This window comes from Pristis pectinata, chromosome 1 (assembly GCF_009764475.1).
Source record: "Pristis pectinata isolate sPriPec2 chromosome 1, sPriPec2.1.pri, whole genome shotgun sequence".
Lineage (NCBI taxonomy): Eukaryota > Metazoa > Chordata > Chondrichthyes > Rhinopristiformes > Pristidae > Pristis > Pristis pectinata.
In genome coordinates this window covers 3102103-3115152 of record NC_067405.1, presented here as the reverse complement: position 1 = coordinate 3115152, position 13050 = coordinate 3102103, and the positions used below count along the sequence as shown (strand labels likewise).

Sequence of the window (13050 nt, the reverse complement as noted above, 5' to 3'; positions counted from 1 at the left end):
TCAGGCATACAATGTCACTAAGAGTAGTGGGAAACAAGACTAGGGAAATTTTAAAAAGCAACAAAGAACCACTAAGCAAGCAATAAGGAAAGGGAAGGGAAGGTAGATTATGAAACTAAACTAGCAAAAAATATAAAAACCAGATAGTAAATGTTTTATAATTACATAAAGCGGAAAAGGGTGGCTAAAGTGAACGTAGGTCCCTTGGGAGATGAGGAGGAGGAATTAATATTGGGTAATGTGGAAATGGCCAATGCCTTGAAGACTGTTTTGTGTTGACTTCACGGTGGAGGACACGTGTAACATGCCAAAGAGAGATGTTATGGATGTGATGGGAGGTGAGGACCTTGATACAATCGCTGTCACTGAAGAGGTAGAGCTGAGCAAACTAGTGGGCTTAAAGTCCCCTGGTCCTGATGGGATGCATCCCAGGGTACTGAAAGAAATGGCAGAAGTTAGTGGAGGCATTTATGATAATTTACCAAAATTCTCCAAACTCTGGGCAGGTCCCAGCGGATTGGAAGACAGCAAAAGTCACCCCACTGTTTAAGAAAGGATCTAGACAAAAGGCAGGTAACTATAGGCCAGTTAGCAACATCTGTCATAAGGAAAATGCTTGAAGCTATCATTAAGGAAGAAATAGCGAGACATCTGGATAGAAGTGGTTCCATCAGGCAGATACAGCATGGATTCAGGAAGGGTAGGTCCTGTTCGACAATGACAATATAAAGAGCACAGTGGATAGAGGGGAACAGGTGGATGTTGTACACTTGGATTTCCAGAAGGCATTCAATAAGATGCTGCATAAAAGACATCCATAAGATAAGGATGCATGGAGTTGGGGGTAATGTATTAGCATGGATAGTGGATTGGTTAACAATAGAAGGCAGGGAGGTGGGAAAAATGGGTGTTTCTCTGGTTGTCAATCAGTGGCGAGTGGAGTACCGCAGTGGTCGGTGCTGGGCCCACAACTGTTCACAATATACATTCACAATTTGGAAGAGGGGACCGAGTGTAGCGTATCTAAGTTTGCAATGTTACTAAATTGAGTGGAAAAGCAAATTGTGCAGAGGATGCAGAGAGTCTGCAGAGAGATATAGACAGGTTCAATGAGTGGGCAAGGGTCTGGCAGATGGAGTACAATTTTGGTAAATGTGGGGGTCATCCACTTTGGAAGGAAAAATAGAAGATCAGATTATTATTTAAATGGTGAAAGATTGCAGCATGCTGTTGTGCGGAGGGACTTGGGAGTGCTTGTGTATGAATCACAAAAGGTTGGTTTGCAGGTACAACAGGCTATCAAGAAGGTAAATGGAATGTTGGCCTTCATCGCTGGAGGGATTGAATTTAAGAGCAGGGAGGTTATGCTGCAACTGTACAGGGTACTGGTGAGGCTGCACCTGGAGTACTGCGTGCAGCTCTGGTCTCCTTACTTGAGGAAGGATATACTGGCTTTGGAGGTGGTGCAGAGGAGGTTCACCAGGTTGAATCCAGCGATGAGGGGTTTAGCCTATGAGGAGAGATTGAGTTACCTGGGACTATACTCGCTGGAATTCAGAAGAATGAGAGGGGATCTTATAGAAACATATAAAATTATGAAAGGGATAGATAACATAGAGGCAGGAAGGTTTTCACTAACTAGAACTAGGGGACGTAGCTTCAAGATTCGGGGGAGTAGATTTAGGACTGAGATGAGGAGAAATTGCTTTTCCCAGAGAGCAGTGAATCTGTGGAATTCCCTGCCCAGGGAAGCAGCAGAGGCTACGTCATTAAATAGATTTAAGACACAAACAGATTTTTGCACAGTAGGGGAATTGAGGGTTATGGGGAAAGGCAGGTAGGTGGAGCTGAGTCCATGGCCAGATCAGCCATGATCTTCTTGATGGCCGCCTCCTGCTCCTGTTCCTTATGTTCTTATGACTTCACCTGGAGACAGCTGAGAACTCTAGCTTCAGTGCCTGGCCTGTGCGAACTACTTATTGTTTTTGTTTGTTGGTTCATGGGACATGGCCATTGCTGGAATTTCTTGTCCATCTCATATTGCTGCAAAAATGAAGAAGCAGTTGAGGTTCAACCAGATCCGCACCTTTTACACCCTGCAACAACTTAACATGGCAATAATGTGCTGATAGACACAGAACAGTACAGCACATGAACAGGCCCTTCAGCCCACAGTGTTGTGCCAAACTAATTAAGCTAATGACGTCTAATTTCTTCAGCCTGTACGTGGTCCATCTCCCTCTGTTCTCCGCATATTCATGTACCTGTCTGAGAGCCTCTTAAATGCCTCTATTGTATCTACCTCCACCACCACTCCCCCCCCCCCCCCCCCGGCAATGCATTCCAGGCACCCACCACTCTGGGGGAGTGGGAAGAAAAACACAACTGGCCCTGCATATCTTCTTTGAACTTTCTCCTTTTGTCTTAAAATGCATGCCCTCTAATATTAGACATTTTGACCCTGGGAAAAAGATACAGGCTGTTCTATCTATGCTATGTTAATACAATGTGGGAAAAATGTTTCTGATGAAATATGTGTTCTAGCTTTATTTTTTATTGATTAAACTACATAATTCCACTGTCCAGGCCTTAGAAACCCGTATATTGAAATTGCTGTTGTTAGCTTAAAAGATTCAACCACGTTGGTGAGTCAGGAGTTGTATACAGGCCAGACTGGGAAAGGAGTTTAAAGGACAGCAGATAGACTTTCACAGCACTTCAACATTACTGACACTAGTCTGTTTTTTGTCCAGCTTTCTTGAATTTAAATTATCCAGCTGCTATTTTGAGGGAGTGATGGGATGGCACAGAATAGTGGGATTGGAGTCTCTGGATCAGTAGTCCAGAACTCTGCTGGTCCAGTAACGACCACTTTATTAACATACCTCTCACTTATCTCCAGTGAGACAACAGCTTGGTTCCCTAGGTAACAGAATGGAAAATTGGATGAATCCCCACTCCTAATTATGAAAAAAAAACTTGTGTAACCAAGTTGCTGATTCCAGGACCACCTCCCTTTCCCTTGCTCCTCTACTTCCCACCTCCAAGCACCACCCAGATCCCAGAATGACAATAATTCGCCCTGCCACCCCACCCCCTTCCCACGACACACATCCAGCAATTCTGGGTCCATTATTTTACAAGAAACCTCATGCATGTTACCAGAGGGTTTGCTCTATGGTTCACTCCTGTATGTTAACATGGTGCCAGTAGTTCCCATGTGTAAGTATGGTAATCATGTCTCTCTCGCTCTCTCTCTCTCTCTCTGCATGGTACCCCTAGATCCCCTTTTCTCAATGCAATGCAGCCCCTGGGGTCACTTGCATCACTAATTGCCTTTTCTTCCATCCCATCCACAGGGAGATACTGGAAGAGTTGATGGAGGCAGAGAAAAGCCCACAGTCGGCAGGTTTGGACTGCAACAGGCCTGTGCTGCAACCACTGTGACAGAAGGCAAACTGCAGCAGCAAGTTACTTTAAACCAGGGACTGAATGTCGTTTACAGTTAGTCCTGGGGAAAAAATACCTCTTAAAATAGTGATAGGTCAATGCCAGCATGCACTGGGCAGGGTGCTAACCCCTTCGGTCATTCGGAGCCAGGCAAAGGTGCTGGAGTTCAACACTGGATCACAACGTGGTGAGCTCATTCCTCTCTACATCTCGCACCAGACTTTTTGATGCAAATCCTTTTCTGGTACTGGTGTCAATCTGTCACTATTTCCAAAGATTCCCAAGGAATTCAAGATGGAATTATATCATGAGGCAGTTTAGACACGAGGGTTTTATATGTTTTTTTTAAAAAAAGAAATATATAATATATGAATCTAAAATTGCTGTTCGTGCCCTGAAGTGGTCTTTGTGTGTCGTCAGGGAGTGGACCCACAAGTATGAGGCCTGGTTCACAGGCTCATATGGTTGCTTTAAGCACTCTGAGCTCCCCTAGACAGTCAGACCTTAGGGCTGAAACAGGGTTTAGACTTCATTTTGTATAGTTGAGTTGTAATATGTAAAGGTTTTTTTGAAGGCCATAGCATTAACACTGTATTTACATGTTTCCAATGGAGTGTAATATTTTTTCTCTGAATCTTAGCTTTTCCTATCCAACTGATCAGTTGCTGTGGCCTCCCTGTTTTGTCAGGACCTCGTGCTAAGTAAGCCCCCTCACCTCCACCTCGCCCCCCCCCCCCCCCACCCCTCCTTTTTGCTCGAGCACCTATAAGCTTTCCACAGAAGGTGGTGAGCAAGATTCCCCCAAGTCATCGTGCAGAGGCTGTAATAGGTACTGTTGTGCCAGCAGCAGAGGGTTTGGAATCTTAACCCAGCAACAGACCAGCTCAAGTGCCTGAGTTTGTGTGCCTAAACCCAAGCCATTTCACTGACCAACCCTAAATGAAGAGGAATCTATCATTAATTGTGCTTTGGCCTTATCAGGATTGTTGGGGTTGCTGGTAACTTTGCTGCCTTGCTGTATTGAGGTGAGGAGGAATCCCTTGGTTTCAACCACACCATTTCATGCTGCACTTTACTTTCCTCCTTTCTGCATCTTGAGGCCCACACCTTGGAAGCCATTGCCTCCTCTTCTCTCCTCCAAGGTCGAAGGAAGCACCTTTCCTGCCATGTGGAAATGGGCCGCAGCATCTGCTGAGTGACGATAGGGGGGAATTTCCCTGCTAATCCACTAATTTAGTGTCTTCTCACTGGTATAAGCTCTGTGCGATGCAAATTCCCTCACACAGCCAAACATGTGTCAAATAAGTTGGTGCTTTAGAAGTGATTCCATATAACCATGACACCCTTAGGTGTGATGTTTGTGTGGTGGAGCAGTTGACTGTGGCCATTCTTTGATGAGCTACCCAATATTAGACAGACTGCCATCTCACCAATCACCCTCTCCTGCCAGGGATCGGAATTTCCAGCTGTGATCCCAAAGGTGCTGTTGTTAAATTTGAGGTGCATCTCTGCAACTGGTCTGCAGAGACGGTTTAGTAAGTATCTGGAGAACAGCTGTCCACCTCCCTGTCTTCTACTTCTGCATTTTCTTTCTCCATCACCCTTCCAGCCAGGTCTCCACCAGCCTCCTGTCATTGCACAGGATTGTGCTTGTTCCAGCCTGTACCTTCCGCCTGTCTCTTCTCTAGCCACACAGCCCCTGATGTTGTGGCGGCTGTGTGTTGTGGTGATGCAGCGAGGCAAAGCAATGTGCAAGCAGTGACTGGTTTCAGTCAGTGGGAGCTGAGGATCTACCCATAGGCTGCCCTGATGGCCCTCATGCTGTCAAAGACCTTCCCCATTCTTTCTAAATGCCTCTGATCAGTGACATTTAGAAACAGTTGAAAAACATTTGTGGGGGGGAAAAAAGTCCAAAGGTCCACTTAAATCCACATTTAAGTTGTGTATTAATTAAAATAAAGTGCAGGAATAAAACCCACACTGTTTGGTTTCAGTTACCTTTTTATGCAGGCCAAAAAACCCCATTCAGGTGAGTGAGGCCATGCTAGATGTGCCGGCTATGGCTGGTGTAAAGTTGAGGGGGCCAGCAGTTGAGTAGGTTGTCAAACCGCAGCTGGACTTGGTAGTGAGTGTTTCTCACCTCCCAGCACTCACCCTGCCATCCAGCAGGCTGGAACATCAAGCTGCAAGTTGTATTGTGGCTGGGAGATTGTGTCTTGGGTTTAAGGCTGTTTAGCAGTATTCTTGGACACCAGGCTCAGGGGAATGATCCTCATACTTTGCCTCTTGCCCCTGCTCTCCCCAGGATCAGTTGTACTGATCAAATGCAGGGGAATAGCAGGGTCTGCTCTTGGTTTGTTTGTGGGGTGGGTGGGTGGGTGGGTGGGAGCAACAGCCCTGTGGTTACATCAGCTTGCTTGGTTGTGGAAAAAGTCAGTGATGGACAGGGGAGGGTAGGAATGCTGAATGCTTTCTGTCCTTCTGAAGACTCTGGATTCCTTGTGTGAAATCTGTGGAGCAGCTTCATTAATGCTGATCACTTAAGGTTTTGTATAGATTGTTAATAAAAGTAATGTAGACTGGTCCCATTTTGCGAGAAACTAAACAGTCACTGTACCTCCAGACTTCCTTCGTCCCTTCTGTCATTAACCAGAATGGGGCAACAACTCTGTATTAGTGCAGGAATGGCGATCACATTAGCACTGATGACAACAACAGGGGCCCAGACTGAGCAGAATAAAGCCTCACTAAGCAACCATTTGGTGGCCACCTCACTTAATGGCATGCTCCTCTGCCCACAGCAGGGCCACTACACTCTACTTGAGTTCCCAGCTTTGTGGAAGGGCTGATTTTCTGAAATATTTAGGGTTTTTTTTCTAGTTCCTGATTCTGACCCAGCTCATCATGGTTGGGTCTCCAATGTGACTGCCTGTATTTATATAATATATAAATATATATATCCAGATATTTATGTGTGTAAATGATGCCAAGTTTTGTGTCGGAGCAGACCATAACAGTTGCGTGGATGTGACACTTTTTTGATACAAGGGCTCAGTTCACAACCCCACCTGCCTGGTTTGGTGCATACAATCTCCTGTGTTCACAGTCCATGGTGGTGCGAGATTGTCTCCCTTCAAGTGTGACTGAGAGCAGCGTTTCCTATATTGAAGGTTTTTCTGTGTTTTAGCAGATGAGTTTGCCTGTGACGACTGCTGCTGTCCCTGTGATGATTTGTTTTTTAAACAGCCCCTGCGGATCTGATTTGTGACAATAAAACTCATGATTCTGTTTAAAAAAAAAAGTCAGTCTGTTTGAACTCATGTTCTTTTCCCTTTTGATGAAAGTGAGCCTTTACATAGAACAGTACAGCACTGGACAGGCTGTTCGGCCCACGATGTTGTGCCGATCTTGATGCCAATTTATACTAAATGTCCCCCTTTGTATCATCCACATCCCTCCATTCCCTTCATATTCACGTGTCTATCTAAAAGCCTCTTAAACTCCACCAAACTGCCTGCCTACCCCGGTAACCCATTCCAGGCACTCAGGTCACCTTTACACTTCCACCCCCACCCAAACATTGAAAGCACGTCCTCTGGTGTTTGACATTTCTACCCTGGGGAAAAGATTCTGACTGTCTACCCTATCTATGCCTCTCATAATTTTAAAAATCTCTCCGTTCTCCCCACAGCCTCTGATGCTCCAGTGAGAACGACCCAAGTTTGTCCAACCTGTCCTTATAGCTCATGCCCTCTAATCCAGGCAGCATCCTGGCGAACCTCTTCTGCACCCTCTCCTGTCTCCCTATCCTTCTGTGATGGGGTGACCAGAACTGTACACAACACTCCAAGTAGTCTGGTTAAAGTTTTGCACAGCTGCAGCATGACTTCCTTATTCTTATACTGAACACCCCTACCAATGAAGGCAAGTATGTCGTACACCCATGCCTTTCTGTCCAGGGAGTGTTCGGATCCACCCCACCCTGCTAGGAGGAACTCCATCGCCCCTCAAAAGTCTTATTAAAACACACAAGATCCTGAGGGGGTGTGACTGGATGGACGTTACGATATTTTCACCAGTGGGGGAATCTCGGGTGAGTAGCCATAATTTACAAGATAAGGCGGTGGTCATTTAAAACTGGGGTGTGTAGGAATCTCTTCTCATAGCAGGTGGTGACTGTCTGGAATTCTCTGCACTTGAGGATTTGTCCCGATATTTAGAGAGAAGGTAAATACATTTTTGAAAGATTCAGGAATTGAGGGCTGTAAGGAACTGGCACAGAAAAGATGAGGCTGGGAGCACATGTTGTATAGTAGGGCAGGCTTAAAAGGCCAGGTGGCCCACTCCTATTTTCCTGTGATTACAACCCCTCCCAACTCCGCTCCCTCTGTGGCTTCACTGCTCCCTATCTGTGGTTATCTGGAGCCAGTAAGCCTCTATCTTTGTGCTACTCCAGATTTATTCCAATGTGTCCCTCTGAATATAATCACTCAGCCTTTGGCTGTGCCTTCAGTTACCAAAGAACTAATCTCTAGAATCCTCTTGTTTTTACATACATAGAACATCACAGCACAGTATAGGCCCTTTGGCCCACAATGTTGTGCCGACATTTTATATCGCTCCATTCGCCACCTTAACAACCCTATCAACCTGCGTGGCAACCTTGTGGGATCTATGGATGTGGACCCCAAGATCTCTCTGTTCCTCCACACTACGTAGAGTCCTGCCATTAACCTTGTATCCTGCCTTCGAATTCGATCTCCCGAAGTGCATCACTTCACACTTTTCAGAGTTCAACTCCATCTGCCACTTCTCAGCCCAGCTCTGCATTCTATCAATATCCTGTTATAATCTACAGCTGCTTATTAAAAACTGCTTCTGACCCAAAATCTCCCTGTGTAAGTGAAAATCAAAAACATTGCAGATGCTGAAAATCTAAAGTATAAACAAATCCTGGAAATACTCGGGTCAGGCAGCAACTGTGGGAAGAGAAATGGCTTCTTCTGTTTTTATTATAGGTAGCCTGGCATCAAACTTTTATTCCAAGAGGATTTGGGTAGATACTTGAAGGACCAAAAATAACAAGGCTAATGGGGAAAGTGTAGGGGAATGGAACTCATTCTTGCTGTTGCAGATCCCATGAGATGGGATGATTTTGTGATGCCCCCATGAGGCCCTTTGGGGTGTTTTGTTATGTCAAAGATACTGTTTTTAAAAAAAAATCTGGTTGTTGTTCAAAAACGGTTGTGAATTAGGAGGATGTCTGGGCCAGTGAACACAATTTGAAAAGTACCTTTCAGCAACTCACTTCCGGTGTGATTTCCAGCCCAAACGTGATGTTGAGCCTGAGTGGCTTCAAAACTACATGATAATTATGTTGGAAAGCTAAAACAACTCGGGTGCTGAATTGGTTTATTATTGTCACTTGTACCAAGGTACAGTGAAAAACTTGTCTTGCATACTGATCGTACAGGTCAATTCATTACACAGTGCGGTTACATTGGGTTAGTACAGAGTGCATTGATGTAGTACAGGTTAAAAACAATAACAGTACAGAGTAAAGTGTCACAGCTACAGAGAAAGTGCAGTGCAATAAGGTGCAAGGTCACAACAAGGTAGATTGTGAGGTCATAGTCCATCTTATCGTATAAGGGAACCGTTCAATAGTCTTATCACAGTGGGGTAGAAGCTGCCCTTAAGTCTGGTGGTACGTGCCCTCAGGCTCCTGTATCTTCTACCCAATGGAAGAGGAGAGAAGAGAGAATGTCCCGGGTGGGTGGGGTCTTTGATTATGCTGGCTGCTTCACCAAGACAGAGTCCAAGGAGGGGAGGCTGGTGTCTGTGATGCGCTGGGCTGTGTCCACAACTCTCTGCAGCTTCTTGTGGTCCTGGGCAGAGCAGTTGCCGTACCAAGCTGTGATACATCCAGATAGGATGCTTTCTATGGTGAATCGATAAAAGTTGGTGAGTGTCAAAGGGGACAAACCAAATTTCTTAGCCTCCTGAGGAAGTAGAGGTGCTGGTGAGCTTTCTTGGCTGAATGATCAGCAGGTCAGGCAGCATCTGTGGAGAGAGTAACAGGTAATGTTTCAGATTTGAATTTTGGGTCAAGGACTTGGAAGGTTCTAGAATCAGGGCAGGTGGATGGTTGGGTCACAGATCAGATGAGTGCCAATCAAATGGTGGAACAGACACAAAAGACTGCAGATACTAGAATCTGGAGCCTCACAGAAGATGCTGGAGAAACTCAGTGGGTCAGGTAGCATCTATGGAGGGAAATGAACAGTCGATGTTTCGGTTCGATCTTTCACTCCAGATGGAGGGTCTCAACCCAAAACATCGACTGTTCATTTCCCTCCGTAGATGCTGCCTGACCCACTGAGTTCCTCCAGCATCTTGAATGGTGGAATAGGTTTGAGAGTTTTAGTCAAAAATATTACTGGGATTGGTTTGCAAAGAAATCAGCCTTAAAAGTGTATTAATGCAGAGAAATAATGATCAAATGATAATGGGAAAAATCTGTACAGGTGAGAGTGAATGAGCGAAAGTCCATTGGATTAAAGTTGTTGGTAAATTATTGATCACTGATACCTTGCCTGGGATCAAAGACCAGCAGGCAAACCCAGCAATTCTGCAGTAAGTGATACAATACAGCCCCGCACGGGGATTCTGAATGAGTTTGGGCTAATGTGGAGATGATGTTTCTGCCTGTGAGTGAGACCAGAACTAGAGGCACAGGAGGGCATTTGGCCTACTGTCTCCATGTTGGCAAGAAACGTGTTGGGTTAATCCTACTTCCCAGCTCTTGGTCCAGGTGCAACTCTATGTGCTTGCTTTTTAACTTGTGAGGAGCATTCTTTCAGGCAGTGTCCCAGATCCCCACCACTCAAAGTCAATAAGATGTTTATTTATTAGTTACATGTCCATGGAAACACACAGTGAAATGCATCTTTTGCATAGAGTGTTCTGGGGGCAGCTCGCAAGTGTCGCCACGCTTCCCGCGCCAACATAGCATGCCCACAACTTCCTAACCCATACGTCTTTGGAATGTGGGAGGAAACCGGAGCACCCGGAGGAAACCCACGCAGACAAGGGACAACGTACAAACTCCTTACAGACAGTAGTTGGAATCGACCCAGGTCACTGGTGCTGTAATAACATTACGCTAACCACTACACTACTGTGCTGTTATCAAGTTTATTGTCATATGCACAAGTACATGTGTGCAGAGGTGCAATGAAAAACTTGTTTGCAGCAGCATCACAGGCACAGAGCATCAGATAAGCAGCATTTTCAAGAAAAATATAAATTATACACAAGATGAAAAAACAAGAACTCAGTTCCTCCAGCATCTTGTTTTTTCATCTAGATACCAGCATCTGCAGTCCTTTTGTTTTTCTCAAATTATACACAATTTTTACAAGAAAGAACATAATTACAAGAACACAATCAGAACAAACAAAAACAGTTCATTTTAGTGCAAAGTGATGGAAGTGGTCATAGTGTTGCTAAACTGTAGTGATTAGGGTTGTGCCGGTTGGTTCAAGAATCAAATGAAAGGAAGTAGCTGTTCTTGTAGCTGGTGGTGTGGGACTTCCTGCCCGGTGGTAGCTGCAAGAAGATGGCGTGGACCGGATGGTGTGGATCTTTGATGATGGATGTTGCCTTCTTAAGGCAGTGCCTCCTGTAGATACTCCCAATGGTGGGGAGGGATGTGCCCATAACGTGTTGGGCAGAGTCCACTACTCTCTGCAGCTTCTTGCGTTCCTGCGCATTCAAATTGCCGTACCAGACCCTGATGCAACCACTCCAGATAGTTTTGACAGTACATCTGTAGTACTCATCGAGTGAATCAATTCCTTTCTCGATTTCCCCTTTAATCCTTCCACCAACTTGTGTCTGAAACTGGGAGGCTTAGATTTATCTACTAACTTGCTTCCTGTTCACCCTGCCTGGGCACTTCATAATCTTACACAATTAAATTTCCTTCCGTTCCCTTTGTTCCAAAGAAGCCCCAGTTGAAACAGTTGGTCTCCTCCTCACCGTAATTCTCCAGTCTGGCAATGTTCTTGTCCATCCCCTCTACACTGCTGTAAGTATCGTGTCCTTCCCGTAGCATGTTAACCAAGACTGATCACTGTAGCTGTGGAATAACTGTTTCATTCAATTCCAGCAGAACATCCCTGCTCTCGTACATCGGCATCTCATTACACGTAGTCAAAATTTAACATGTTTCTTGTAAGTGGCCCTCAGAAGCAGTTTGGACTGTAAGATCAGCCCTATCCCACAAAAAGGTTGTGCACCACTGTTGGACTTGGGACTTGCAGAGATCTTATAGAGAGCATTATCTAACAGTACAGATGAAGGGTCTCAACCTGAATTGTCCACTATCAATTTCCCTCCACAGATGCTGCCTGACCCACTGACTTCCTCCAGCAGTTTATTTTTTGCTATCGTTACCTGACACTTGTGGCATGTAACATTGGCCACACTCATCAGCCCATGCCTGAATGTTGAACAGGTCTTGATGCATGCCGGCATAGGCTGCTTCATTTGCTGAGGAACTACAAATGGAATTGAACATTCTGCAATCATCAGCGAACATCCCCACTTCTGACCATATGAAGGAAGATCATTCATGAAGTGGCTGAAGATGTTTAGGCCTAGGACACTGCCCTGAGAATTGGAATTAGTTTATTATTGTCACGTGTACCGAGGTACAGTGAAAAACTTGTCTTGCATACCGATCGTACAGGTCAATTCATTACACAGTGCATTGAGGTAGTACAAGGGAAAACAATAACAGAATGCAGAATAAAGTGTCACAGTTGCAGAGAAAGTGAAGTGCAGGTAGACAATAAGGTGCAAGGCCATAACGAGGTAGACTGTGAGGTCAAGAGGCCATCTTATCGTATGATGGAATCAGTCAATAGTCTTCTAACAGTGGGATTGAAGCTGTCCTTGAGCCTGGTGGTACGTTCTCTCAGGCTTCTGTATCAAACTCCTGCGGTGATGTTCTGGGGTTGGGATCATGGACCTTGAACAACCACAGCCATTTCTTTTGTGTGAGGTCTTACTCCAACTACTGGAGTGTTTCCCCTTGATATCCATTGACTTCAGATACCCCCAGGGTGCCTTGGACAGCTGGGAGCCTTAGACATGACTGCCTCTGAGACCCCAGGATATTACTTACACAGGTGTGAGCAAGCTACAGGTGAACAAACAATATGAGAATTATTCCTTGCAATGTAGGAGACTGAGAAGTGACCTTATAGAGGTGTAGAAAATCACGAGGGACATAGGTGGGGGGAATGGTCACAGCCTTTTTCCTGTGGTTGGGGAATCAAGAACTGGAGGGCACAGGTTTAAGATGAGAGGGGAAAGATCTAAAAGGGACCAGAAGGGAAACTTCTTCATGTAGAGGGTGGTGGCATCATGAGGGGCATAGATAGGGTGAATGCACAGTCTTTTTCTGAAGGTTGTGGAATCAGGAACTAGAGGACATAGGTTGGTATTGGTATTAGTTTATTATTGTCAGTTGTACCGAGGTACAGTGAAAAACTTGTCTTACAAACTGATCTTACAGGTCAATTCATTACA

The 13050-nt window shown here is 45.2% G+C and overlaps 2 protein-coding genes across 2 annotated transcripts in view; one reads left to right on the top strand and one right to left on the bottom strand.

The window, feature by feature from the left end:
* The window catches only part of usp37 (ubiquitin specific peptidase 37), a 62536-nt gene extending 56728 nt beyond the window's left edge, over positions 1 to 5808 (top strand). The window contains 1 exon segment of the mRNA XM_052024508.1: positions 3360 to 5808. Coding sequence (XP_051880468.1) covers positions 3360 to 3447 — 88 coding nt within the window. The 3' untranslated portion in view covers positions 3448 to 5808.
* Positions 1 to 13050, bottom strand: part of LOC127569523 (ATP-binding cassette sub-family B member 6-like) — a 549089-nt gene that overhangs the window by 269598 nt on the left and 266441 nt on the right. The window lies entirely within an intron of this gene.